Source organism: Aspergillus neoniger (genome assembly GCF_003184625.1).
Source record: "Aspergillus neoniger CBS 115656 unplaced genomic scaffold BO87scaffold_6, whole genome shotgun sequence".
NCBI lineage: Eukaryota > Fungi > Ascomycota > Eurotiomycetes > Eurotiales > Aspergillaceae > Aspergillus > Aspergillus neoniger.
In genome coordinates this window covers 434,807-462,115 of record NW_020291134.1, presented here as the reverse complement: position 1 = coordinate 462,115, position 27,309 = coordinate 434,807, and the positions used below count along the sequence as shown (strand labels likewise).

General features: G+C 51.3%; 12 protein-coding genes across 12 annotated transcripts; 4 read left to right on the top strand and 8 right to left on the bottom strand.

The window, feature by feature from the left end:
* Positions 1 to 6: 6 nt before the first annotated feature.
* Positions 7 to 533, top strand: BO87DRAFT_383847 (mRNA splicing protein SMD1; the record flags this gene model as incomplete). The annotated part of the gene is made up of 3 exons (XM_025624672.1): positions 7 to 20; positions 102 to 151; positions 232 to 533. 3 exons carry the CDS (start codon positions 7 to 9, stop codon positions 531 to 533), a joined length of 366 nt encoding a protein of 121 aa, XP_025482875.1.
* Positions 534 to 1,131: 598 nt separating this feature from the next.
* Positions 1,132 to 2,063, bottom strand: BO87DRAFT_404456 (S-adenosylmethionine-dependent methyltransferase; the record flags this gene model as incomplete). The annotated part of the gene is made up of 1 exon (XM_025625858.1): positions 1,132 to 2,063. Exon 1 carries the CDS (start codon positions 2,002 to 2,004, stop codon positions 1,132 to 1,134), a length of 873 nt encoding a protein of 290 aa, XP_025482874.1. The 5' UTR covers positions 2,005 to 2,063.
* A 151-nt stretch (positions 2,064 to 2,214) lies between these two features.
* BO87DRAFT_328310 (succinate dehydrogenase assembly factor 3) lies at positions 2,215 to 2,865 on the top strand (the record flags this gene model as incomplete). Its single annotated transcript, XM_025620213.1, has 3 exons — positions 2,215 to 2,533; positions 2,608 to 2,707; positions 2,789 to 2,865. Coding segments are annotated over exons 1-3 (414 nt in total), but the record flags the coding sequence as incomplete, so codon positions are not given.
* A 903-nt stretch (positions 2,866 to 3,768) lies between these two features.
* On the top strand, positions 3,769 to 4,600 carry BO87DRAFT_352615 (GNAT family N-acetyltransferase; the record flags this gene model as incomplete). The annotated part of the gene is made up of 3 exons (XM_025621195.1): positions 3,769 to 4,141; positions 4,248 to 4,357; positions 4,433 to 4,600. The coding sequence occupies 3 exons, from the start codon at positions 3,769 to 3,771 to the stop codon at positions 4,598 to 4,600; spliced, it is 651 nt and encodes a 216-aa protein (XP_025482872.1).
* Positions 4,595 to 8,634, bottom strand: BO87DRAFT_373783 (KAR9 family protein). The gene has a single exon (XM_025622632.1). The coding sequence runs from the start codon at positions 8,158 to 8,160 to the stop codon at positions 4,900 to 4,902; it is 3,261 nt and encodes a 1,086-aa protein (XP_025482871.1). The 5' UTR covers positions 8,161 to 8,634; the 3' UTR covers positions 4,595 to 4,899.
* A 642-nt stretch (positions 8,635 to 9,276) lies between these two features.
* On the bottom strand, positions 9,277 to 11,248 carry BO87DRAFT_206431 (uncharacterized protein). The gene has a single exon (XM_025618594.1). The coding sequence runs from the start codon at positions 10,978 to 10,980 to the stop codon at positions 9,424 to 9,426; it is 1,557 nt and encodes a 518-aa protein (XP_025482870.1). The 5' UTR covers positions 10,981 to 11,248; the 3' UTR covers positions 9,277 to 9,423.
* A 674-nt stretch (positions 11,249 to 11,922) lies between these two features.
* BO87DRAFT_383841 (alternative oxidase) lies at positions 11,923 to 13,079 on the bottom strand (the record flags this gene model as incomplete). Its single annotated transcript, XM_025624671.1, has 3 exons — positions 11,923 to 12,433; positions 12,485 to 12,775; positions 12,826 to 13,079. The coding sequence occupies 3 exons, from the start codon at positions 13,077 to 13,079 to the stop codon at positions 11,923 to 11,925; spliced, it is 1,056 nt and encodes a 351-aa protein (XP_025482869.1).
* Positions 13,080 to 14,950: 1,871 nt separating this feature from the next.
* On the bottom strand, positions 14,951 to 15,791 carry BO87DRAFT_413487 (acylphosphatase; the record flags this gene model as incomplete). The annotated part of the gene is made up of 4 exons (XM_025626574.1): positions 14,951 to 15,312; positions 15,420 to 15,523; positions 15,667 to 15,739; positions 15,777 to 15,791. 4 exons carry the CDS (start codon positions 15,789 to 15,791, stop codon positions 15,133 to 15,135), a joined length of 372 nt encoding a protein of 123 aa, XP_025482868.1. The 3' UTR covers positions 14,951 to 15,132.
* A 458-nt stretch (positions 15,792 to 16,249) lies between these two features.
* On the top strand, positions 16,250 to 18,474 carry BO87DRAFT_352601 (putative glycerol:H+ symporter (Gup1)). Its single transcript, XM_025621194.1, has 4 exons — positions 16,250 to 16,594; positions 16,654 to 16,721; positions 16,777 to 17,355; positions 17,404 to 18,474. The coding sequence occupies exons 1-4, from the start codon at positions 16,333 to 16,335 to the stop codon at positions 18,394 to 18,396; spliced, it is 1,902 nt and encodes a 633-aa protein (XP_025482867.1). The 5' UTR covers positions 16,250 to 16,332; the 3' UTR covers positions 18,397 to 18,474.
* A 215-nt stretch (positions 18,475 to 18,689) lies between these two features.
* Positions 18,690 to 19,738, bottom strand: BO87DRAFT_301587 (putative HIT finger domain protein; the record flags this gene model as incomplete). The annotated part of the gene is made up of 2 exons (XM_025619165.1): positions 18,690 to 19,399; positions 19,471 to 19,738. The coding sequence occupies 2 exons, from the start codon at positions 19,736 to 19,738 to the stop codon at positions 18,690 to 18,692; spliced, it is 978 nt and encodes a 325-aa protein (XP_025482866.1).
* Positions 19,739 to 19,967: 229 nt separating this feature from the next.
* BO87DRAFT_373777 (uncharacterized protein) lies at positions 19,968 to 20,808 on the bottom strand. Its single transcript, XM_025622631.1, has 4 exons — positions 20,771 to 20,808; positions 20,541 to 20,713; positions 20,373 to 20,478; positions 19,968 to 20,314 (listed from the first exon to the last, which is right to left on the bottom strand). Exons 2-4 carry the CDS (start codon positions 20,690 to 20,692, stop codon positions 20,231 to 20,233), a joined length of 342 nt encoding a protein of 113 aa, XP_025482865.1. The 5' UTR covers positions 20,693 to 20,713; positions 20,771 to 20,808; the 3' UTR covers positions 19,968 to 20,230.
* Positions 20,809 to 21,058: 250 nt separating this feature from the next.
* Positions 21,059 to 27,259, bottom strand: BO87DRAFT_328290 (cellular morphogenesis regulator DopA). The gene is made up of 7 exons (XM_025620212.1): positions 27,059 to 27,259; positions 26,871 to 26,995; positions 26,663 to 26,812; positions 24,351 to 26,587; positions 24,025 to 24,254; positions 22,509 to 23,974; positions 21,059 to 22,458 (listed from the first exon to the last, which is right to left on the bottom strand). Exons 1-7 carry the CDS (start codon positions 27,147 to 27,149, stop codon positions 21,196 to 21,198), a joined length of 5,562 nt encoding a protein of 1,853 aa, XP_025482864.1. The 5' UTR covers positions 27,150 to 27,259; the 3' UTR covers positions 21,059 to 21,195.
* Between the last annotated feature and the right edge of the window lie 50 nt (positions 27,260 to 27,309).

Sequence of the window (27,309 nt, the reverse complement as noted above, 5' to 3'; positions counted from 1 at the left end):
ACAACCATGAAGCTCGTTCGGTAAGCCAGCAGCTCCAGAGCGCCCGACGCAGCTTGTGCCCGCGAAGATTGCACAGCGACTAATTACAATCCTCTGCACAGGTTTCTGATGAAGTGCGCCAACGAGACGGTGACGATTGAGCTGAAGAATGGTGCGTCTACCCCCTTAATCCTTCAGCGCTTGAATATCAGTGCCCTCAATACTCGTGAACCATCAATCTGACCATAATAGGCACCATCCTCCACGGCACCATCACCTCCGTCTCCCCCCAGATGAACACCTCCCTCCGCACGGTCAAAATGACCCCCAAAGGCCGCGACCCTATATCCCTCGATACCATCAACATCCGTGGCTCCACGATCCGCTACTACATCCTGCCCGATAGTCTGCCCCTCGACACGCTGCTGATCGACGACACGCCCAAGCCCAAGAACAAGGCGCGCAAGGAAGCCGACCGCGGAGGCCGTGGTGGCCGTGGTGGTCCTCGTGGTAGAGGGCGCGGTCGTGGCCGTGGCCGTGGTCGTGGATTCTAAGCTGGATGGGATTGGTATTAGACATTGCGATTTCATTTTTACTACTACAACTACTTGAGGATCGGAGTTTTTTTTTTGTTTCTTTTTGTGACTCTTTTTTATCTCTTGTCTATCCTATGGCTGGGTGATTGATTTGCGCTGAATGGGTTCGACGTGATACTGGTCTGGTCTGGATCTGGGTGTGAGGGGAAAAGCTGGACCAGGAAAATGGGTGAGAAAAGCGGCGGTGATATACGAGGTCTGCTGGGTTGGGTTGGGTTGCGCGGTGGATTGTCGGGTCTAATTTATTTATTAGACTCGAGACGAAACTGCAAGGTAGGTCGGTTGTGTCGATGAATGACCGACTCGAGTCGAATCGAATCTACTCGAGATCGAGAAGAGAAGAGTAGTAGTTTACTCTGCTGTATATCTATCTAATCAGTGGCCGCGACATAAACACACACGAAGAAGAACAGAAATATACACACTTCATGGTATGTATGAAGTGTTGTCAGAAATCAATCATACCCTCGTCTATCATCATCATCATCATCACTCATTAGTCTATCATCTATTTTCCCAGTAGTATATAACCCCCAACTATACACAACCTAAACCCCTAAGAAGAAGAAGAAGAAGAAGAAGAAGAAGTGAACTCCCTCCAAACCCTCACAATAACCAACTTCTCCCACCCCGCCTGCACCCCACTACTCCCAACCAACTCAGCACACCACCTCCCTCCCTCCATATCCCCATCCCAACCCATGATCCTCTCCACCACCTCCCTCGGCCGATTCTGCGCACAAAGCAACACATACGCCACGCCCCTCTGACTCAACACCCTCGGAATATCCGCCAACAACCTCTCTGTAATCTCCATCCCATCTTTACCCCCGGCATACGTCAACGAGAGAAAATACGACTCCCTCTCAAACTTTTCACTCCTCGACATGCCCCCTTCCTTATCTCCTTCATCATTATCCTCCTTACTAGGTAACCGCGGCAATTCCGGCGTAGGCACATACGGCGGATTAAACAGCAGGATATCAATCGAGTGAGGACGAATCGGCGAGGCGAGGTCGGAGGTAAGTGTTGAGGAGATGAGGGATTTGATTTGAGAGGTTTTAGAATCATCTGTAGAGACTGATTGGGATTGTTTTTGTTGTTGTTGCTGCTGCTCCTCAATCGCCTTCAAAACCGTCTGTCTCGTCGCAAGACATGCATTACGGTTAACGTCCGTGCCGAGGGCAAGAACATCAGTGCGGCCGAGAATGTGGTGGGAGTTTGCGGTGAGGAAGGCGAGGACGACGCCGGAGCCGGTGCCGACTTCGAGAAGGAGCGGGGAGGGCGAGGATGTTGATGGGGAGAAGTGGTTCGTGAGCCAGGCGGATTCGTTGGATGAGGAGAGTGTGTCTAGGAAGAGGTAGGAGTCTTCGGAGGGTTCGTAGATGGTGTCGAAGGAGACGTGGGAGGTGCAGGGGGTGGGGAGCATTTTTGTCCCTTTTATCTTTTCTGTTGGACCGGAAGAATTGAGATATTGGTATATAGTGGGATGATAATGGGTAGATGAAAAGAATATTGTATCGATTGAAACTCCGATGAACGAACCAATCATAGCCTCCCAAAAACGGAGTGCTGGTATGCTTTGGTTCTCCGCCTTGGAGGGATCCGCGGCAGTAATCGCATTTCATCATCCATCATTCCCCAACTTCGTCTGCTTACAATTGTCACTTTATTCCCTACCTAAAGCGACCAGGAAATTGAAGAAAGAAAAAAAGACCAGCATGTCCCAATTCCTCCGCTTTACCCCCACGGCCGCCCGCCGTCTCGCCACGCCGTCCACCTTCGGCTCCAAATCCAGCCTCTCCGAGACCTTGGCCCTGCTCCCGCCGCTGCAGCTCTACCGTCGCATTCTCCGCGTGCACCGCAAGAAACTTGACCCCGAGATGCGGATCCTGGGTGATGGCTATGTGAAGAGTGAATTCCGGGCTCATCGGAATGTGGATAATCCGTTGCATATTGTACATCCCATCCCCTCTTATTATGACGCATATTGAGTGTGTGGATTGCTAATGATATGGTGATGTGATGGTAGATTGGTTTCCTCACGGAATGGCAATTATATGCGCAGAAATTGGAGGGAGATGCGTGGATTGGGGAGAAGTTGGATAAGAGTAAACTGGATAAGATGAGTGGTGAGTTACTACTCCATTGGAGTTACTGCCTATCAGCTGGTGTGGTTTGGGGTAGGGTGGTGTGTGCTAACTGGGAGATAGATCAGCAGATTGGGCAGTTGTATGAGCTTATGCAGGCGATTCAGAATAAGGATGGGGAGGGAGAGGGGGAGGGGGAGAAGCAATAATTGATGAGGTTATTGCAGGGGAGGTAGGTCTAGAAAGTATGGGGAGAGGTAAAGTTGGGATACCCGGATTGTATGATATGGTATAAGTTGATGGATTGTGTAGATCATGTATATAGAGGTTAATAGGATTGTTGTAGAGTACATTTGATGAACATCAGCTCTTTATATAGTAGAAATCGATTTGAACTAATAGGATAGTAACTGCAACTATGGACATCACAGAAAAAAAACCAGCTCTAGAATGTCAAATATACTCAAACTAGCACATAACCCATATCAAAATGTTCACCAACCTACCAAAAAAGGTGCAATAAAAAAGCTGCTATAAGAGACCATATAGTAATATACCGAACAACCGGAAACCACCCGAAATATCCGATATCCGAGATCGGGACTGATAAGCCAAATCGACATGCAGAATGCAGATATGCATGTCTTAACCCTCATAACAGACTTGATTCTAACACCAAAATATAGTAGAATAGACATCAATTGACAGACACTCTCAATGACAATCAACAATCTATTCTATACTACATAGTACATACCACTCGCCACACAAACCCTCAATCCATGGCAATATATGGTACAAAACCCCCCATCCCACTGCCCCCACCGTACCTGAAAAGAAAGAATAAAACCAGTCAATCCTATTCCAATGCCATACTAAAAATCTTACTTATGCACGCCCTACCGTCGACATCTATCTCCATTCCCCACATCAAATCCATACATATACCCCAACTGATCCCCTCACTAACTCACCATCCCACTCCAACTCCCTTCTTCCCTTCCCACCTCGTCTCATCACACAACCTTATACACACCATTACCACCACCACCACCTCCTCCTCCCCCTCCCCCATATTCTCATAGAGAGACAAGAACGAGAAAATGCCCTCCCTCCTCGAAGACCCCACCACCCACATCCCCCCACCAACCCCCAACCCTTCCCTCTCCCCCATCTCCCGCACCCTCCGCGACAACACCCGCATCACCCTTTACCCCATAACCACGGGGCCCGACTCCCTCCCCTCCTCTCTCCTCCACTACCTACACAGGGAATTCTCCGAAGAGATTCTCAAAGGATGTACCTATCCCATGGAATCGCCCCTCGAGTATGACCTCTACCGGACGTATTGGTTTGGGACATTTGCAGTGGTTGCTGTTGTTGATGATGGTGAGGGGGATGGGAATGGGTTGAGGGAGGGCAGGGATTGGGAGAGGGTTTGTCTGGGGACGTTTTATGTGAAGCCGAATTATCCGGGTATTTCTCTCTCTCGCTCTCTCACTTGTTATTTATTTGATTGATATGATATATGTGGATTTGGGGATAGGATAATATGTATGTATGCTAACTGGTATTGGGATAGGACGCTGCTCGCATGTTTGTAATGCCGGGTTCTTTACGACTCCCGCGGCCAGGAATCGTGGTGTTGGGAGGGTTATGGGGGAGGTTTATCTGGAGGTGGCGCCGAAGTTGGTATGTTTTTTCTTTATTTCTTCATTTCGGGGGTGGTTTGGGGATGGATGGTTGGGTGGTGCTAATTCTGGGTAGGGATACAAATACTCCGTGTTTAACCTCGTCTTTGAGAATAATGTTGCTTCCGTCAAAATCTGGGAGAATCTGGGATTCCAGGTTATTGGTCGTGTGCCGGGTGCTGCGCGTCTGGCGAATAGTCCTGATCTCGTTGATGCGCTTATCATTGGGAAATCCTTGGTATAATCGAAACGAAAATAAAATAATATACATATATAATATAAAGTGTATTGCAATTAAAACATACCCCAATACATGAAGTCGCTCCCTTCAATCAATGAAATACTCCTAAATCAATGCGAGTGGGGAATCAATCTAACAACCGGCTTCAAGCAATCTGGTATCTGACACCACTGGCTCCCGAACCGCAATGCCAATATGCATAGTACATGAGTGTGTGAAGTTAATGCGAGATCGAACAACGGAAATGCTAGAAATCAAAGACCCCCGGAAATGCTATGTCACATAGTATGGTATCTTCCCGATTACCGCCATGGCGGCCGCTCTCCGAGCTTGCTGCGAGGCGTCGGGTTGTTCTTCGGCAATGGGATCAAGCTGATCCGCCGGTTCGCGGAATGCCCCAGCGCGGTGCCTGGCCGCGGCGTCTTCGTCGGACTGGCAATGTTTCGTTCGTGGTCATGCGACACACTGCGGCTGAACGACAGCCCCGCAAAGCTCTGTCGGCTGCGCGGCGCGTTCGACATGCCGTCGGGCCGCCGGAGCTTGCTGTAAGGAGGAGGGTCGAGGATAGAACGATTAGGTGTAGGAGAGCCCATGCGTTCTGGGCTGCGATTCGTCAGGCGGCTGGAAACCCGACTCATAGAGCGTGCCGTCATCGGTGCTGGAGAGACCGACATATCGCGCCGGAACGGTCCCATAGGTATGGTCGATGAGGGCCGTGATGTGCGCCCAGAAGCAGAGGGCTTGCGGGGAGTAGGATTGGGTTTGTACACGTGGCCGACATATAGGTCGTTCGTGTTGGTGCTGTTGGTCCAGCGCGGACGATTGGGAATTGGTGACGGCGCCGGCTTGACAGGCTTACGCGCAGCAGGGGTGGGTGTGGCGGCGCCCATCCGACTCGGTGACGGCGCAGTGAGCGAAGGCTTGGGGAGAGACGACTTCTTGCTGGTCAGCGCGGCCGTCGCCTGCGGGATGCCCGAGTACCGTCGCATCTTGGACATTGTCGTTCGCGCTGCAGAGCTGACCGAGCTGCCACGTCGACTAGATGTTCCCATTGGCGTAGCAGAGCCCTTGAGGGGGTTCGCGGGCGTCATCACCACTGAAGATGCCGGTGAGCTCCCCGGAGTATCGGCGACACTGCCGGTCAGAGGACTGTCCATCGTCATGATACTGGAGATCGAGTCCCGGAGATGCTGTGATCGGACAAAGTTTATGTCCTCCAGCCACTCATCCATCACCCGGACACTCGCCTTCAGGGCGTCGACCCTTGAGGTCATGTCCGACAGCAGTCGCAGAATCTCTCCGTTCACCGTCAGTCGGTCATCGACACCCTTGCGAATAATCGAGACTACCCGCTCAATCGCTGCCACATAGTGCTGCTTCTTAGCCTCGTAGCTTTCGATACGTTTCGTAAACAACGTTGCATCGTGCAGATGGGCGCATGTCTCGATGGCCTCCTGCAGTTTTGCGATGCTGCGTTCCACCGAGTCGAACATTTTCTGCGCCTGTCCACCCGCGTTACGGAAGACGAGGATCCACCGGTCTTCGTTGAGCTCTTTCTGCAGCGCATCTGCATCCTGCTCCAGCTTTTGAAAGCTCTGTTCAAGATGGCCCCGCCGTTCCTCGAGCTCCTCACAAGCGCTGGGAAAGATCCTCTCAGCCCGCGCTTGAAACATGGACATTCTCATCGGCAAGAAATCAAGCGACGCTCGCAACGGTTGTATTCGTGCGAACAGCGCGATGAGGTTCGAGTGATTCGTGTCGTCATGTGGCGTCTGAATAACCGGCATGTCCATCGTCGGTGGCCCGGTAAGGATGGGATCTATACTGAGTCGTTTGCTGGACAGCAGTTGCGCCTGGGATGGGGTCTCTTCCACGATGGTCTCCAGCTCATTGATGTCGAGCCCAGAGGCGCTAGAGTCCTGCTCGCCTGCCAGCGTCCAGTGCCGTTTTTCTTCCATCTCGAAGATCAGCCCGGTGAGACTCTCTACCTCCACCGTCACATCGCCCAAGACGTTCCCCCACAGCTCTTCCCACTCCATTGCCAGCTCAACCTGTCCTTTGACTCCCCGGAGTCGATTCTTGATGTTGGCCCAGCTTTGTATGATCGTGTCCATCTGCACGACGATCGTCTGGAGGCTATCGGTACTCACGTCGCCAATATCCTCGCGCAGCTGCACTTCCTCGATCGCCCTGACGTAGACGTTGATCAGGCTCTCGAACCGGATGATCGCCTTGTCCACCCCCTCCAGACCTTCTCGTCCGGCCGCAGCTGCCCACTCCACGTCATCCTCTGCATCCAACCCCCCTAGCACATCCGAGGCCTTCTTGACCCATATTTGAATTTGCTCTGCCGCTCCGGTGAGCGCCCGAACCGCCGCAGGGGCGGTTGCAATGGATGAGATACTAGCCTCGAGCGACGACGGTTGCGGAAGGGGGATGGACGTGAGCTGGGAGAGTTGGTTGCTAAACGAGGCGCGAGAAAATGAGTAGATGGACTCCGTGCGCTGCAACCCCTGGGGGTTGAAGTAGGATTGTGAGCTTAGGGAAGTGGTCGATCGTGGGCGCGGAGAGTCTTTTGGCGGTGGCGGGGGTGGATTCGAATCGTCTTCATTGGTGCTCTGTATGTACTTCTCAAAGTCTGTCTGCTCGGGGACGTCAGGTAGGGGCGCTGGCCTAGGCTCTAATGGCGCCGGAGCATGCTGAACGACAGACATGTCGGTTTGGGGCTCTTCCAGAGTAGCCTCTACCTCAACGGCCTCGTCAGCAACGTCACTTTCTTCCACAATTTCTTCTGCAACGCCTTGCTCCGCAACAGCGTCTTCTTCAAAAGGGTCTTCCTCGATAACGTCTTCCCCAGCAGCCTCAACCTTCACAGCCTCTTCAGGCTCTTCGGCCTCTTCCGACAGCGGGACCTCTTCTTCCAGCCCTTGATCCAGAGGCAGATCCAGGGGACGATCCGAGTCGGGCGTGAGTAACTCCTCCAACTCCTCTGGGGTTTCTTCCGGTAGCTGCGGTTCGGGGACCTCTAAGTGGTTGGAATCACTTCCGTGAGATTTCTTATCCTTGTGTAGCCGAGGTAAAGCATTCCATGAGCGACCCTTCCTTTCGATCTTAATGGATTTGGATAAATCCTGATGCGACTTGTCGAGTTCTTTGATTTGTTCCTCGGGGATCCGACCGACGGCACCGGGGTTGCGAGAGGGACTGTTGTGTTTGTTACTACCGTCTAGTAACTTGACGCGGGCAGCCAGGCCGGGGGACAAGCGACGGAGAATTGACGGGCGGACAAGAGTCTTGTCGAAGCCGAGGTCGTGTTGTTGGTGGTGGTGGTGTTGTTGGTTATCGTCGGGTTCACTGCTACTGCCCAAGCTGCGGAGGCTTCGTAGGGACGACTTGGACTTGATTCGTCGCGGTATTGACTGGTCGACATGGGAGATAGACAGGGCGGGTGGAGGAGGAGGAGGAGGGGAGGAGAATAACTGCGACGTGGACAGGTTGGCCCCGGCATCCGGGGGGTGGGTGGTCGCAGTGGTAGCCGTTGACGCGGTGGACATGGCACGCATGGATGCGATCCACGAGGGGGATGGGCGCTGGCCTGTAGGATGCCAGGAACTAGTGTGTTTAGTGAAGAACGACGGTGGGTAGAGGAATGTGGTTGATGGGCTGAGGATGCGCCAACGCTGCGGCCGGGCTATGTCAGCTAGTATGTGCTTGGGTAGTAAGTAGAAAGTAGTGTAATTTGCCTTCCGTTCCCTGTCCGTCTGCTGCTGCCCCTATCCGGTTTCAGCCTGTCAGATAATAAGAATAAAGTAATCGGGCTGTGAATGTGTAGGCGGTCGGGCTACACCGTCTGTGCTCTTTGCTTGTCTTTCTTTGCTTTGCTTTTTGTCTTTTTTTTCCCTCCAACACCAAGGTAAGAAGAACTGCTTTTTGACAAGAATGACTGACTACATGATAGACGATTGGGCAGCAGAGGGGCGGACATAGCAAGGGAAAGAAGAGGGAGGGAGAGAGAGAGAGAAGAAGGAGGTCAAGCCAGTTGGAATGAAGGATAAGCGGCAACCTGTCCCTTTCGGGCTCTCAGGCGGGCAGCCGATCACCCGTTTGGGGGGAGGAAATAGTAAGGAATAACCGGGGGATAATCCCCTCAGTCTCCCTTTCAATCGTCAGTAAAACTTTATCCTCGAGAGAATGGTAAATAACCAAATTGACTTTGGCCTGACCGTTACACCAGTCCGGTCTCTTGGGTATTTTCCCTGTCTTCCATCTCCTTGGATCTTTCTTCCTCCCGTCTGAGTGGCGTTCGGTTGGTTGGTTTACTTTGTTTGTGTATGGTTCTCGTCTCGAATCATGGCATTCTCGCTACCAGCCAGCCATTCCTATGTACACTTCCATCCATGGATCCCTCCCGCGACCCCGTGCAGGATAGATTAAGTAAAATGATCGGACAAGATAAGAAAGGAAAAAGAAAGAAGAAAAAAGAAACAGAAAGGTGTGCTCTGCACCGAACACAACAGTCCCATGGACTGTAGATGACCAAAAGTTGAATTTATACGCTTCTCCCAGCTTGACGTGGCTGGGAGGACAGCAGAAGAAATGAGGAGTGACACCAAAACATATTCAAATCCGACTGCACTCCGACAAGTAAGGGGTATCAATGGGCGTCGGAGTAGACAGCAAACAAACGCAATAACCAGTCGCCATACGTGGTCCCAATCAGTTCCAACCAGTTCCAACCAGTCCCAATCATTACAACTCTCCTTTCCTCCCTCTCCAGCGAAGTTGTTAGTTACTCATGTAGACCCTTTCTTTTCCCAAATTCCCCCTCACATAGGCCGTACCACCAGATCGTCGGGTGGAAGGCTCGCTGCTGAAGCTCGCCTCTCGCGCCAGTCTCGGACGAGCTCCTCACGCACCACTTTACACCAGGCCAGAAGAGCCTGGTCGAACTGTTTCCAGGCCTCTTCACTGTTGCCATGCACAATCCCCATCACATCCATCTCCAACTTCGTCTCCCACCGGAGCTCCGCCGCCTTCACCCAGAAGCGAAGGTTTTCGGCCCGTCGGTAGGGCTTGGCCACATCCTGATGGTAGGTTTTGATATCGAGGAACGGCCGCTTCGAGTTCTTGACGGCAAAATTATGGGCGCGCACCAGGTCGCGTCCATCCCGCAGCCGTTCCAGCATGGCGGGTGGCGGTGAGCCATCCTCCGGCGCAGTCCATGTCGGCAGCTGCGCGTCGGAGCCGATCAGACTACGCAGGAACAAAGTCTCGCGCTCGCGCTCCTTACCGATCCATTCACCCTCGGTCCAGATCCAGGCGGCTCGCTCTTTGGCTTCAAATGACTCCAGTTGAGCTTCCCGGGCCAACATGTCACGCACGTTGGCCATCCATCCAACAATGCCAGAGCGTTCATCCTCGCGAAGACCGTCTGCAAAGTTTCGGGACGCCCACCGCTTCAGGACCTCTAGCACATTGAACAGCTCTTGTCGTATTTCGCGCTCGCTTTTGATCTTCGCCAATCGATCGGGCCGCTCATGCGCAGTATAGTAGATTTTAGCGGCTCGGATCGCAAAAGTGACAGTGTCTAGGACCCGCATGCCCTGGATCTCTTGCCAGGTCTGCGGGGTTGCTTCTGCAGGCGCCTGACGCGAGGGGTCTTCCGCAGCGTCAGGCATATCGTCACTCGAAAGACTAATCCGCGGGGGAATCATCTCCGCCGGCGGTTCCTTTTGAGCATCGATTGATTCGATACTGTGTTCGGCTTTCTCCAATGCGTCCCGCAGATCCTTCCGCAGAGCCTTGAGTTTAGGTGGGGGCGGGATGTGATGCGTTTTGATGCTGTAGGTACTGACCGTGGGAGGAAGCATGACTTCAACATCCTCGTCATACACCTCCTCCCTAGGATCTATGCTTTCACTTTCGTCATCGGTGGGACTGGCACTGGTCGGACTGAGAGTCAAGTCATCGATAAACCGAGCGTTGGGGGTCAAGAGCAGTCGCGGCATATCCTCCGGCTTCTTTTTCTTTTTAAATTCCCTAGCCTGGGCACCTTTGCCGTCCAGTAGACCGGTTCGTGCAAAATAGTATTGCAGATGAGCGATGCTACCCAGACTCATGACACTCTCCCGGTTTTTGGCGGACTCCGCGAACTCGACCCCCTGAGGGCGAATGTATCCTCGTCGCTTGGATGAGATGGAGACGGAAGACCTGGCATCGGCGGAAGTGGCGGAAGAAGTCGACAGAGAGGAGATGGTCGAAAAGGTACGATCTGGTGAGGGACAGGAGGAGATAGCCGGCGTCGCTGGGATGGAGGGGGAGGGCGACGAGGCTCGGACAGGGGCCATGAATTCGGGCTCGACAGATTCATCCATATTGGGCATATGCTAAGCTTTGGACGATGCGTTTGATGGGAAGGGTTGGCACTTTCGCAGACGATAGATCTCAACGGTATGGCGTTGGAGGGCACAGATCCGGTTTGGGCGAGAGATGGGATATGCCTCACACTAAAGCAGGAAAGGACAGGTGGTCGTCGGGGGGGAACAGGAACCGTTTTGACGTGATTAAAAATAGGGATAGGGCCTCGGATGAGTGACTGGTGATGGTGATCGATCGGCCGACGAATTTAATTTGGGCGTGACTCGAAAGGGGGATTTTTACCACTAAAAGGGGAAGCGGGTCGATGGCCGCGGTGCCAACTCGTCGGCCACCGGGAGTTGTCGTGGTACTTTCTAGATAAGTAGTCCTGCACTGTTATTTATAGTAGTGCCGATTGCTTTCTTTTCTTTTTTTGTTCTTTGCTCTGCTTCATCCAGCTCTCCCCCTGAGGTAGGGCTGTTCGCCTCATCACTCGAGTCAGGTTCATAAATCCGAACATCCAGATATCCACCTCCTTTTAGGAAGTGCTTAGAGGGAATCATGCAAAGCGTCCCAAGAAAGTCATCCGGCCGGGCGGCCCTTGTCCTGCCTGGGCTTAGCGCCTCCCCGGTGCCTGGAAGCCCCGCATCCAAACTTCGGCACGGTTTTCCATCCATCTTTGCGCTCAGGAACACCCGCTCCCATCACTACTGGTGGGATATATCACTCCTGATCATCTCGGAGCGGAAAACTGAAACATTATCCATGTTCATAACATCCATTGTCGTCATCATTGAGAGGAGATCTATTCGCTGAATTGAATGTGCTAATCTAGGAATTTTGAAACACCAACATCAGGTCGATAAGCCCGATGTTGCACTGACAATAATATGCTGACGCTCAAGCCGCATTGTAGACCCGGTCCAGCCGGTTGTCTGTGAAAGAAACCAAATATCTGGCATGTGAACTCAGATCACCTCCTCCCGCTCCCATCCAGTGGGTTTCAGGACTGCAATCCCCTTGTTCGGATGCGCCTTTGTCGGATCCTTGTACTTGGCGGCATATGGGTTGGGGTCGATCGCCTGGTTTAGGTTTCCCAGTGTATGGTTCACCTCCCGGTGTTTGGCTTCATCTGCCCGAACATACAGCAGGAGATCCTTCATGCTGCGCTGACCCTCTGGCATCTTCCAATACTGCACGGCGATCTCGGGGGCCTCCGTCTTCTCCCATGCGGGAAGACTTCCAGCTTCAATCTCCTTGATTGCGCGGGTATATGTGATCACCGCTTCCTCCTCGAGGTATCCGACGAAACGGTGGCATATGCGTGGCGACATGAGGTAAGACAGGAAGAATCCGTTGAAGAAAACCCCTTGTGCTCCAAGAACCATCAGGCGCATGAACCATCCGGGCTCTGCGAGCTTAAGGAAGGTCAGCAAATGCATACGCTCGTTGTATGCTTCCTCCAGCAGTGTTTCAATCCTAGACGTGGTCAGTGTCTGTCATCTTTGACAATCACGAGATGTAGCATACCATCCATTATCTCTCTTCATGCGCCGCAAACTACTCAGATGTCTCAGCATGCCTCCCACCATGCCTGGTACGCCAGCCACGCTTTCCAGGAAGATGAAGCGCGTAAGCCACTTCTGCTCTGTCATTTTGAACCTGGCCTCGTGTTCCCTGCCTGGTGGAGGGTGCCGATATCCAGTCACAAGATCCATGCCCCATCTCAGCATCCGCACCGTTCCCAACGCAACCCAGTCGGCCCAATTCTTTGCGTCTCGGTGCGCGATTGCGACTTGTTTCATCTGCTCTTCGGTATAGCTGCTATTGTCAGCTCCACTCACTATCATGCACGCGCGAGATGAACGTACACAGGATGGACCCAAGCTGTTTCCACCTCCTTCACATGAGGAGCAGTCGGGGGAGGAAAGAATTCCTTGATCTGCGACTTGGGCGTGGTTGATATGAATCGCTTCCCAGCTGTCTGATGTCTATTTGCCACCAACGACCCGCTACAGCGCAGACCGCTCATAGCAATGACACCGGAGTAATTTCGAGTAGCGATATGCATGAATGACTTTGGAATGGCAGCCCGAATGGGCGCCGTTGCTGTTAACGAATTCATTGGGTATGAAAGCAGTCGGTATGCTCGTAGTAGAAGACAATATGAAGAGCTCAGTAGTAAAGTATTCACTTATTGTTCGATATCCTATGTATCAGACTGATTACATGTACAACTCCCTCTAAACCCCCAGCCCTATTTATACCCTCCAGCCCCAGCAAAAATTCAAAACTTCCATTCATTGTCTCGTATCCAGGGTATGACTCTACAGGGCAGAAAGGATCGGCAAAAGCCGGGAGTGGCACTGGCGCCCGGAACCATACATACAAAACGGCAGGAATGAGAGATAAAGTCACGCGGACCGAGAAAACCCGGATCCATCTACTATACCAAGACTTCAGGACCCAGTGGAGGCTTTTGACCCTGAGATTAGTTATCTTAGCATTAACAACTCAAATTTGCTCAGCCACGTCTGCTGTAGAGATTTCCAAGCAATTTTCATATCCATAGATAATGGGTGTCGATCTTGACAAGGGGGTATGTTTTTTTTTTTTTTTTTACAAGGTCTGGATTAGTTGCAGGGTTGCCGCTGTTGTCGCCACGTCAGGGACGGTATTTGGGGGGTGACCTTAATGACATTCTATGTTTATCGCTATCGCTGTTGAGTTAATCGTAGGCCTGATATCTTTGTTATAGAGAATAATCAGGTTTGCACGGTAATAGCTAAACCACGTCGTAAAATACAAAGTGTCAGATATGCTGCAAAAATTGGAATGCAGGACTTCGAAGATACTAGTTACCAAAGGTAAGGCCTACTTCGAAACTTCCTTTCCCATTTTGCAGTGCTCTGCTTGCCTGCCTTGATCACCACCACAGGGATACACAAGACATAAACTAGCGTTAACAATACTGCCCAAATACTACAGACTCGGCATCAAACTCCCCCAATCCAAGTATGTTCACCGCAGATCCTCTATCGAAAACGGTTGAATTTCCATTTCTCAATAGTAGCAACCCATTACTAGTGATTACAATCACTAATTAGACCGACTCCCTCGCATTGAACTGACATTCGTAACCAAGTTAAGCTTCCAAGCGCCTGCATATTCCGGTGGGTCATCCAGCACAGCCTAGAACTTACATAGAAGGTACGGGATGTATGGATTGCCTTTTCTTAAGGATGCTCGATGACCACACCTGAAAGTTGTATCTTAATTATGAGTATATGGGTAGTTGGTGTGCTCTGTCTACTCTCGAAGTGGAAGCAAATTTGAAATCCTTCCCATTATCTCTCTACCTGAAGATGAATGCGAAGGGAATTCGGCGTAAGTTCGCTGCTGTTATCTGATTACGGGCGACTCCTTGTAATCTGGGCTGGTCCCCGTGACCCGAGGTCCCCTTGTTTTACGTAGTTTTGTATGCTCGGCGTCTGTTGAACGCGAACTCCGTGTTTGTTTCTGAGTTAATTTCTTGCTCGGGGTGGGTTGTTTTTAATCGGCGACTCGGGGGTGGTGTATCGTATGGGTTGTGGTTGTGGTTGTGGTTGATTGGTGGTATCTGAATGGGAATACTAGATTGACTGTTCTGAGAAATTATGCTTGAAAACCCTTTTTGCTGTACTGCTTTGGATAACTGTATACACATTGTGATAGAGCTTGGTATTCAGGACATAAGTTGAAGATGATCTTTACAATGAATAGTAATTTACATCCAAACGTACCCAAGTTGTGACCCCCCGTGTTCTATGGCAGGTCGCCTTACCGGGAGAACCCGGAACGCCGTTTGAGTCAAGGCATGCCGAAGATAGTTCGGGATTGCGCCGGGGTCTGCTCGCTCCATTCATTCCTGGCCCCCGATGTCAGACAGGGGCCGGTGAACATATTAGAAATAGACTATGTCTTGTTGCTCCTGCATTTTCCGTTTGATGTTGTCATCGAATATGAAAGATGTTGGCTTGGCTTTCAGATGACTTTTCAATACGAGGGTTGTCGGAAGGGCTAGGATCAATAATACATCATCGTCTACTATAAGTAGTTCGTGTCAGAAGGACAAACAAGAATTTGTTTCAAAGCGGTACACTATAAAGAGAAACAGGTGTATTTGGAAAGATATCATATCACTGCATGGCCTCATACCCCGACTGTGAGGTCTTCATGAATCCAAATTCTACTTCGCCATCCTTCGGTGCGATTTCCTTCTTCTCTAGCTTGACGACATGTGCATGGCGGGGTCCATTGTTGATGTCTTTCAGGAACTTCTGTAGAGACTCTTCGGTTCCTTGGGCTTCGCCTTCTACCTGCATGGTATTAGTATAAGTAACTTACCTGATATCAACATGAAAGGAGATTCATGGACAGAAATGGGCACAGTGTTAGATGAGAAGAAGAAAGGGACAGCACACACCCTTCCACAATGTGTGTTCTTCACCCAGCCTTTTACATCATATGCAGTGGCTCTCTTCTGAGTAAAGTCCCTATAGATCGCGGCGTGCTTAGCGAGAAGTGCATCTATAGCGTGCAGAAGGCAGGGTAGTTACCGGAATCCCACTCCTGCCAGATTAAGTGTTAGACTCGTCTGCTACAGAAAGAATAGTTTCACAGATGTTGCCTAGGAGCATTGACGTGAACTTGCCTTGGACCGTGCCAGATACTTTGAATGCGATCTGGAGTAGTTGTGTTAGTCCATCTGTTATAGATGACGTAGCGACCCCAGGGAAGTGTGTACTGTGTATTGGGTAAGGGTCTGAGGGGAAAGCCTTACACGTTGCGATGCCATCTTGATAGATGTATATGACCTTTTCCAAAGCATAAAGAAGATATCACCGACTTTTGATGTCTATGGACTGGTTATTGTTCTCTTGAAGCTGGTGAGGCAGGCCATGGCTTAGTCATCTGATATCATGAGGGGTGCTACTGCGTACGCTAGTCTCGATTAGGTCAGATATTGCTCGCGGCCAATCAATGTCTGTTTATCTGGATTAGTCACTTATCGAGCCAGTTCAAGTGCACGATAACTACTAGTAATAAGTTGTAATTAGACCCAATCTATGGCTATTAGATGCATTCTGATGAAGATGTTACTTTATGTAATGAATGTTATTTCAAGTGGTATCAGTGCTTCCTGTTCTGGTATGCAGTGCTGACAGCGGCATAACCAGCAGCCCGTGACCCCAGCGGAGATCCGCCCCTGAGCCAAAAATGGAATCCGCGATGATCTCCCCAACATCCGTTCCTGTTGCTCTCCGCACTCAGTCCTTACGGTGTCTCCCCTCTTCCTTTGTCTCTGAGGGGTTGCACTACGCAATGCTAGTGCTAAGATGCCTCTTTCACTACTCTCGTGGCTTCGGAGATTATACTCCCTCGATACTCTAGATACTCGCCTGACTACCTCTTCTACTACTCCGCCCAAAGCTGCCGCGGGTCACACGCGAGCTCCCTCCGCCAGAGATGCCCGTGCCATTGCGATTGCGCGCAATGCTCCCCCTCCGAAATGGCGAACTTTTGAGTTCTACATCTACTATGTGATCTTCTTGATCGCTGTTCCGTTGATGTTTATCACGGCCATTGGGGTATCGCAGAGTAAGCCCGAACCACTTTTCTGCTGCAAGAGGAGCAGCTATGCTGACTTGATTATGTAGAGAGCCACCCTTCATATCCGACTTACGCTCATCTGCTGTCGCCTGGCTGGATACCCGGACGTCAAGTTGTAAGTAACTCGTGTAGTTATTCAATGTCAGACGCTGACTTCTTGGTTTTGGTAGGACAACTCCGATGACCAGTATTCCTCGTTCCGCGATAACATACCCTACCTGTTGCTGCTATTAGTCGGTCACCCGTTGCTTCGCCGTCTATACAACAGCTATGTACGCCCAGTCGCCGGAGATACCGGGCCCTCTAAGGCTTCTCCGACAGTCCTTGCTGCGGATGCTCGTCTCACTCAGCGGATCAGCTTCGACTTCTATTTCGCGCTTGTCTTCATCACAGCCCTTCACGGTGTTTCTGCGCTGAAGGTCCTCGCAATTCTATATGTGAACTACAATATCTCCAAGAGTCTCCCCAGGAAGTACATCCCTGCGGCAACTTGGTTGTTTAATATCGGAACGCTGCTTGCGAACGAACTCTGTTCCGGCTACCATTTGGAATGGGTGGCTTCTTTGTTCGTGGCCCCGAGTGGTGCAGACAAGGAGGCACCCTTGGTACTTTGGGGTCGCTACCTTGACGGATTTGGTGGTATCATGCCCCGATGGGAGATTCTCTTCAACATTACGATCCTTCGATTGATTAGTTTCAACATGGATTACTATTGGAGCCTCGACTACCCCGCTGCCAGTCCCATTGAAGTAAGTCCATTTCCCCTGCGGTACGGGACCCAAGCTGACAGAGATAAGAAGAAACAAGTCGATCCTGCAGCACTGTCAGAGCGTGACCGTGTCAGTATCCCCGCGGAGCCAGCTGCGTTCAATGGGCGCTATTACCTTGCCTATGTTCTCTACGCTCCGCTGTACTTGACAGGCCCTATTTTGACCTTCAACGACTACATCTCCCAGCAAAGATACGCACCTCCATCTCTTACGCGGACCCGAACAGTACTCTACGGTGTCCGTTTCTTCCTGACACTACTCGCCATGGAGCTCATACTTCATTTCATCTACGCCGTGGCTATCTCGAAGGCGTCTCCCGACTGGTCCCTGTACACAGCTGGCGAACTCAGCATGTTGGCATATTTCAATCTGCACATCATCTGGCTCAAACTTCTAATTCCATGGCGGTTCTTCCGTTTCTGGGCATTGGTCGACGGAATTGACCCGACCGAAAACATGATACGCTGCGTGTCGAACAACTACTCTCCCTCCTCCTTCTGGCGCGCATGGCACCGCTCCTTCAATCGTTGGATCGTGCGCTATCTCTACGTGCCCCTAGGTGGAGGCAGCAGAGGAAGTGCCGACCGTGGCAAATCTTCCGGAATCTACGCCAAGGCCCGCCAGATCTTCAACACGCTTATTGTCTTCACCTTTGTTGCTCTCTGGCATGACATCAACCCTCGTCTCCTCATGTGGGGCTGGCTTATAACCCTCTTCGTTCTGCCCGAAGTCATCGGCAGACTACTGTTCCCAGCCAGCAAATGGCGTTCCCGCCCGACAGCGTACCGCGTCCTTTGTGGAGTTGGAGCAGTCGGCAACGTTCTCATGATGATGATCGCAAACCTGGTCGGATTCGCGTTAGGGTTGGATGGATTGGAGGGCCTTTTGGCTGGTATATTGGGGTCCTGGGCCGGCATCATCTACCTCATCTCAGCGTGCTGTGCTTTGTTTGTGGGAGTGCAGGTTATGTTTGAGATCCGTGAAGAGGAAGCACGGGCTGGTATTGACTTGAAATATTGATTCTATCTGTGAATATTATACAGCAGTTGCTTAGACGCATTGCTAGATTTGGAATAGCATAATTAGTTGCATCTAATAGGGTATCAAAATGTTCATATAGCCCGCATCAGCGCGGGCCTCCACTAGTAGGGATATGCACCATGCCCTGGGGAGCGGCTCGAGAGCTTCCGCCAAAGATTCAGTAGTGGTGTCCTGAGTGTAGACTCAAAGGCTGATAGTGCAGTACTCTCTGGACACTACCACCCTCTTACTCCCTAGTCATCTTATTCCCCCCCCAAACCAACTCATCCCGACTAGAAAAACGCCCCGCACCTCGAATCCTCATGCACCTTATAACACCCCAACCCACAAGTCCTCAAATGACAATTCTTGCACCGAATCTTCCCCCAATACCCACACATACAGCAGAAATATCGCGGCGATTTCCTCGCGATCGGCGGGCCAGCGCGCGATGCATGATACGTCAACGGCGGTTCAGCGAGCAAAGCCTGCATGATACGTTCCGACGGCGCGGAGGGAATATATGATTTCAAAAGGGGGTCGTTGTCGTGTTCGGATTTTATCAGTTCATGGGGGTTTTGCTCCTCCTCCGCTTCCTTCTCCTTCGATTCGGTGTTGTCTTTGTCTTGGGATTGGTCTTTGTCGGGGGCTGGTGTTTCTGTTTCTGTTTCGGCGGCGGTGGTTACGGTTGAGGCGCGGGAGGAGGTCGGGGCGGTGGAGCATGGGCGTTGTGCTTTGCGATTACTGCGCGAGGAGGTATCGGGCTTTGGTGTTGGTGCTGCTGTTAGGGGTGTTGAGCTGCGCCGAGAGGTAGAGCCCGGTTTGGTGATTTTGTTGATGGAGGGGCGGTGCGAGGAGGTGGAGGTGGAGGAGGCTTGTTGTTGGGTTTGCTGGGTGGATGCTTGCTGCGCTAGAGCGGCTTCTTCGTCGTCGAGGTAGTTGCGGAAGGTCTTTTGGGATTGGAGGATCCGGCGGACGTTGGAGGTGACTTTGCCTCTTGTGCCTGGGGTTGTAGGTTAGCATGTGTGTGTTCCGTGAACGTAGGATGTGTGTGTATGTGTGTGTATGGCATACCTCGACCAGACGCATCCTTCTGTTTTACTGGAATTGAGATCTGCACGTCGCGATGATTCTCGCGATCCAGCTCCGCGAGATGTCGAACGATAGCATTGTTCTGTCGTGAGGAGAGGTCCGCTCGGCCTGGATCGCGGATTCCGCGTTTGCGGCCGATGGCGGGCGTGATGGCGGCTTTGGCTGGGTCGAATCCGCGATCGGGGACGTAGGTCCACCCGGGAGTGGCGTGGGTGGTTGTGCTGTTGGGGAGGAGTTCGACGTGATACATGATTAGGAGAGGATGGAGGGCATGGTTCGGTTCAGGGTGTTTAAAGGCGATGATGGACTTGGATGGGATGGATTTGAATCTCCGCGAAAATGGATGGATGGTTCGAGAGACCGGAGATGGTCCCGTGCCCGGGTTTGTCTTGTTTGCAGGGAGCTTTGGCTCGATGACGCCAGCGACTCGCCGCCAACTGGTTGATATACTACTAGATGATTAGAGAAGACATACATGGCTGGTATTAGTGTACATATAGATAAATACTGTTCGTATACAGGGCTGTTGGTTCATTACGCGATCCTCTGTCGCTGTTTTACTCCTGGCGCTCATCTGTGCCAGACCCTGCAATTGGAACTAAAACAACATGATTGATGCTGGGAACCGAGGATGAAATTGCGCGGTAGAACAGCAAAAGGGAATATGAATGTCGCAGAGCAAACAAATGGAAGAATTGAATGAACGGGGTAATAAGTTCAGCATTAATGAGAATGTTCAAGCTTATTTCTTCTTCTGCAACTGGTCCACCTTCCTTTCTAGTTCACCAATGTACGTCTGCAGCTTTTGTGTAGCTCCTTGAAGAGCCTGATTACCTTATTAGTAGCTCTTATAGGACTATCTGGGGAGATAATAGTATACGTACGATGATATCTTCTGTCAGCATCTCGTTCGCGATCCTGTACTCGCCCAGGACATAGAAGTAGACTCCAGCGCTGGCAGCCATCGCGCCAGTAAGGAATCCGAACAGACTAGTTTATGATCAGTAAGCTAGTGAGACTTTGGACGAAGCACAGTCTAAAATTGATCGTACCCTCCGCGAAACGCGCCCACGGGCTTCTTCGTAGGCAGAGTGTGCGCCGCTTCCTTCATGAAGGGAGAGACCGAAAAGCTCCGCGCCGGGACAAATGCCGACTTGGTTGCGACGGAGCGCAGGCCGGGCAACATTCTCTTGCACGCGTTCATGGTCATAAATTGTTTGATGATCTGCAGTTGCAATCAGCACAGAGCATCGCTAGGCAAAATGATCAGGTTTTTTCTCACGTTGGAAGGAGATGAAGTTGGGGGCGCCGGGGAGAGCTTGGGATGAGTGACGTTGGCGGTGCTGTTTTGGGCGGAGACTGCGGCTGCTGCCGGCCCAATTATCCACGGCGCGTTCTCCGACCTCCTTTACCCCAACTATGCTGCTGGTTATTGTATTTGCCGCCTACGATTGATCACAAGTATTATTGGTGGCTGGGCTACGTGCGGAGATGCTACTGGATTGTTCCATGGATACGACCTGCTTGATACAGACCATTATGCGTCCAATGGCAAATACTGGAAAAGACAGTTCTATCTACTATAGTAAGACAGAGATCGTAGACCTCGGTTGTTACGGACAGCGCGGAGTCTGGCATACAGGCATTGGGTATAATACAAGAGAGGCTCGCTCGGTAACAGGAACTGGAAATAAATGAATGACGCTGTTAGTTGGCCATCGTACTTTCGTTGAACAAATCCGCTAACAGGTCGTCTCGGCAGACGTCCAACCGCGGATGGCCCATGCTATACGTGCTCTCGAATGCATGAATGCTGAGCTGATCAAAGAACGGCCGAAGGACTCGCTCAACAATCTCATCCTTTGCCGTTTCGCGAATCCAGTCAGCAGTCAGGCTTGGCTGTTTCACCCCCTGGCTGAGATCGGCCGTCTCCCCGAGTCCATCCGACGAGGCCGATCCGCGCGCTCCCAAGCTCTGCGAGATTTCGTCCGCGAGTGCCATGGGTTCAAAGCGCTCCGGAGGGTAGACCGCATCTATGGTGTCGGTCACGTAAAGCCATTCGAGAAGTTGAAAGTCATCAGGCGCGAGGATGAGCAGAGTATCCAACAGCTTACACGCCTGTAGCAGCGCATATGGGTTGTACACCTCCTGCTGCTGGCCTACCGAGACCGCTGAGATGGCCTCCTGGAGCTCAGAATTCATCAACGGCCAAAAGGGGGCCAGAGTAGTGGCTGTGCACTTAAGGGCAAGGGCGCGCAAAACCATGAAAACCTCGGACCTGGTCGTAGAAGATGGGGACGAGGAACTAGTCGCGCCCAAGAGATCTTCCAACTTCTGAAGGAGTGCAGGTAGCTCTGCAACAAAGTAGTCAGTGTTGGCTGACAGGATAAGGAGGCTTATCCTGCGGAGATTCAATTGCGCCTTTCGATCCGCTTCTAGACGGGCAGCAGAAGCCCCAACGCCAAACATGATGCCTGCAGTACTTGGCGGAGTGAGTCGGGACATCAACTCAGACATTCGATCTTTGTCGGCGAGCACCCATTGCCGCAAAAGGTTTACCCAGCCGTCTTTCACCAAATCAAGCTGCATTCCGAAGAATTTCGGGTCGTTGAAGGCATCAGAGATATCCTTCTTCCAAATCTTGGAAGCAGCGGGGATTTTTGCTATGTGCTGGAGGAGCGCCATAAAATTCCGACTAACGTTATTCGGAAAGAGGCGTGCGCGAAAGAGTGGCCCGATTATATGAGTAGATATCCCAGACACCGCGGTAGTAATACGATCCGAATCGCCCAAGGTTGTTGTAAGCGCTGGCATAGAGGCAGCAAGAATGCTGAGCAGGTCATCAGGCCCAACATGTGGCAGCGATCCACTGTCATAGTCAATAGACGCCCGGCCGAGAAGTGCTGACTCTTGGGAGAGACCCATGGGCTTGCTAGTGAATATTGCCGTCAGGAGACGGAGGAGTACATCCTAAAGTTGTCAGCATAGCCACGTTAAAATCAAAATTAGATGAAACATACTCCTAACTCCTTCCTCATCCGTCGATCTTCTCCGAAGCTCGTATTCTCCAACTTCGCCCCAAGGATCGCTGCGAATTCCACTAATCGCGGAAGGATCTGCCTATGCGGAAAAGGATTGCTCAAAACATCTCGTAAGAAGGTGGTGCAATCTGCCCAAATCTCATCCAAAACATCGTCCTCAAGTGACCTGGCGTAGGTCACTAGGAAACCTGCCAGCTCAGACTCCGTAAGGCTTGCGGTCAAGGTGGACTTGCGGTTGGGTTCCAATGCGGCGGGGTTAGTTCGCGTGTAGATAGAGTTGAATACAGCTGGTATTGTGATTTTTGGACGAGATCCATCCAGCGTGTGAAGTAAACTGATGATCAAGGACGAAGTGTCGCTGTCTGACTTCGTCCATACCTCTACCGCAGTTTCAAGACATTCAAGTGCTTCGGCCGTGAACAAGTGTTCCAATATCCGACGCGATCTATTCCTCATGCGCAAGGATGTATATTGGAAAGATGCCAACGACTCCGGGTCTTGAGGGAGTGTGCTTCGTTCTACCGCACCCCACGACCATATCGAAAAACAAAGTCGCACAGCGTCCTGGAAGCAAAGCAAAACGGTGAGGCGGTTATTGGCCGCGCTGGACCGAGCATGACTCTGTTCAGACGCGAAGACTCCTGAGACCATGTTTCCAAAGAACCCATGATTCTGGTCCGGGCTCTTGGCAGCCGGTACATTTGCTTCTTCCGACAGCAGACGCTCGTGGGCAGTTGCGATGCAAGTCTCGAGACCGGTGAGTAGAGCGATCGTAGCGTGTTCAGAGCGATCTTCGGGCCAACCCTCGGTGCGCTTGAAAGATAGCTGAAGACTTGCATATGCCAATTGGATTTCCTTACAAAAGCATTCCACTAACATCAGGATTATCTGGAAGATGGATCCTGCATAAAGCGGAAGTACTTCGCAAAGCAGTATTGTCCACCTCTCCACTATCTCCCTGGAGTTTGGAGAGCTTATGCCTTTTAGAAGGCACTCCAATAGTTGCTGAGGGGGCTGGGGTAGAGGTGGCAATGCAAGAGACTTATCAGGTTTGTCGCTTGTGAAGGATAAGATAGAAGGACTTGTTAGACGCTCTCGAGAGGTAGTCCTTTGATGCTTTGGGCGTGGTGGGGGTGGTGGCAGGTACGCTTGAGCAAATCGAACCTTCAGCGCTGCGAGAAGAGTGTCGATAAGTGCTGCTTGAATACCGACACTACCACCGTTATCGAGCACGCTGGACAGCCTATCGACAAGGAAGGAGTCAATTCCAGATTCGGCCACCTCCTCGGCCCCGGGGCCAAGAAGAAGTTGACGCATCACAAGCAGCGCAGTTTGTTGCAGTTTGATCTCATCCACGCCCTGATGAGCAGCCGTCGTATGTCCGCTAACCACTCTGAGAGAGGCCTGGAAAATGACCGCATGTAGGCTCTGGGCTCCAGAGTTATCTGCAACTATCATCAGAAATTTGGTCACAGGAATGCTTGTTAGAACCGACCTTCAGATGTTGGAGTGTCCTTGTGCTTCTCTGTTTGTACCAACGTCTGGGTGAGCAAGCTGATCCACCCATTATGTGAAAGCGTTGATATGAGATTGGATATTGTCTGTAGTAGATAGCTGCACTCTCTGTAGTCGTCTGGAGATACAGTGGGATTCGCAGTGTCTGGCTCTGCGTTCTCTGACTGCTGGAATAGACGATCAAGCCTCGAAACTACCATGCGGAAAACTCTATAGGACATAAGCACTTGTTCAAAGCAGACTTTTCAATCCAATATTAAACAGTAAAGTAATATGGGAGAGACTGGGAGTGGGGTGCAAACGTACTTATGTATGGAAGACAGGTCTTCAAGCCAGCGGTGTACGACCTGAGAGGCTTCATTTACGCCCTGATTGAGCAAGTCCAAGACGATAAAGAGAGGGTGCTCGAGCATCGATGACTGGTAAGAGATTCCCAGCTGTGACACATTATGCAACTGCTTCGGAGGGAGCTCGTATGTACCGTGGTGACTGTGAGACCAGAGAACAAAGTACCTCCCTGCTTGTTCTGCCGACGATGATTGACGATGCCCGTTCGACTTGTCCACCATCAGAGAACTGATCGCAGCCTCGACCAGATGATCGGTCCATGAAACAGAATGCAAATGCCACAATGAGCGAACTGCCTCGACATGAAACTTAGGGTTCAGCGGCGAAAGATACAGCCATAGCCGGTTGACAAGGGTGGGAATCAAGTCAGATACATCCTCGTAACTGATGTAGTACCCGGGGCTATGGATAATATACATGCTCGTAATGGCGGATGCAATCGAGGAGATGGCTGCGAAGGAGGCGGTGGATGTCTCCACTTGATCAGCGCGAACACGATCACATAGTGCCAAGTAAAGGCGTCTATCGCGCAGAATCTTTGTTTTTGGAAGCTTCTTCAACATGACAATAAGAAGGCTTATACGTTCATGCATCTGTGTCGCATCGCCACGGCCATCGAGAGCCTCAATAGCTTGTTCGTAGGCATTCCTGATGATGAGTTCCCCAAGGTGCTTGGGGGCGAATGGAAGCGGCTGAGGATCAAGACTCTGTTTGCTCTGTTCATAAAAGGCATGTATCCTACTCAAAATTTGTGAGCCAGGTACATCGGACTTGGAGCCATCCGCCTTATGGGTATCAGACTTCTTCGCGAACGCTCTCTCGGTGAGTAGGCCCGATAAAGAAGTCATAACACGGGACAGCCCAGTTGCTACGGCACGCAGCCGCTCTTGGTCCAAGTTAGGACTCTTTTCCGGAGAGAGTTCGCTCGATTTGATGATTGTGGCGAGAGTCAGCAAAGGCACATGTGCAAGTACCATGTCCTCTTCGCGCACATTGAAGTTTTCGAGGATGAAATGCGCAAGCTCCAGATTCTTCAGTACCTTGTCGTGCCCTGAGGTCAAGTCCTTGGACTTCCAGTCAATCAGATACAAAAGTTCGGAGAAAATGACGCCGCTTTCCACGCCATCAAAGAAAGAACTGGCACTGCGAAAAACTTCCTCGAATTGAGTTTTTGACGCTTTCGATTCAAAAGCCTGGACACTTCGCATGATCGGCAAGAATACTTCCGGCACAATGTAGCCGCCAACCTCCCATCGGTCCATCAGCGACAGCGATACGCGAAAAGGCCTCGTTTTCTCTGCGGGTACTTCGGTATCTTTCTCGATCATGCCAAGAAGACCGTTCACCAGCGGTGTCAATCCGAATCGACTAAAGTATTCGGAATGTGAAATTCCTTGGGCATCAGGGACCGGTTGAGAAGCGTTATCCGATATAGAATTGCGCGCCTCGAAGGATGGCCGATCGTTTGCAGGCTCAGGACCAAGGAGCCAGGCCCATAACCTTCTGTTCAGACTCATGTCTCGTCGAGACACAACCCCCACAGCTGCGAGAATCAGTTTCTGAAGATCATACTTGGTGATTCTAGCTTGCAAAATAGGTGAGCTCAGGGGTATATGTGTCACTAGCAGATCAAGGAAATTCCGCTGGACAAGGACTTGTTCGTCTGCTAGTCCAGTTGCGAAACACCGTATCAACAAACCGGGTTCCGGCAGGATTACTGAATCCGCTGCCACAGAGATCTCATGAGGTAGATCCTTAGCTTCGCTCACTTCACTTTTGCTCGGCCTGCGATCTGTGATGCCCAGCTTAGGTAGGTAACGGTTCAAGTAGGCAAGAACACCCGAACGTCGGCTAGGGCTAGTTATGGACGCCAGGAACAAGCACTGCCAAAAGTAGTGACCGCTTGGACTAGACTCTGCTTCCTGTTTATATGTATCCATCTTACTCGCAATGTCGCGGAACTTGTTGACGAGTCGCATGGTAGGGTCAAAGTCATCGCTTGTTTCTTCTTCTAACCCTGGCAGGAGGGCCAAAAGGATGGCCTTGAGGGCCGGTCGGATTGCCCATGGTTCGAGATTGCAAATATATGTTTCCACAAGAGACAGAAAGAGGGGCCGGACAGTGAGCGAGGCGAACGTCAAAGTGGGCGCGATACCAGGGAGATATAAGGGCAGGTCGTGCGACAATCCTTCCGGCTAAGGCACCAAAGACATACGTTAGCAAGAAGCAAGTAATCAAATTATGTAGAAATCTGAGTGATGAATGCGAACCTTGATCAGATTGAAAATGTACGTATAGACTTCAAGAGCTTTCTGGTGGACACCGGACGGCAAAGAAGGGTTAAGGCATTGGGAAAGTCGTTTCGCAACCAGTAGTTTGTGAGGCACAATGGGCATGTCCGCAGGATGGGATTGAAGTGCCTATGAAGATAGCCATCAGTAACGTGCATTACCGCCCCTGGTATATTATGCATCGTACCTTGAGCAACCGGCTCAGGAAGGAGATGTAATCCGCCCATTCCTGCAAAGCAGTATCGAATAGTGACAGTGCACGTTCAACGGTAGACGCATACCGGCGATAGTTCTTATCCTTCTTCAGCGGCTCTAACAATATCACATATATCAGTATGCAGTATAATAAAATCTGTACGACCAAGAGTGGCCAACCTTCTTTCCCCCGTAGTCGGGAGCGCGTGAGAGAGCTTTCGGAGCTTGCGGGGGAATTCGACCTCGGAAACGAGCTCGGATCAAGGCTCATGGTGCGATTGTCGGATGGCTGATTCTGTCGTGCAAATGTGACTGCAGATCGCGCCTCATCATATCTTGTGCATCGGGTCAAACTGGGGTGGGAGGGCTAGTTTTGGTCTGGCTGGTTGGAGCTGATGTTGCGAAAGGGCCAGGCGGCCATGTTTCCGTCT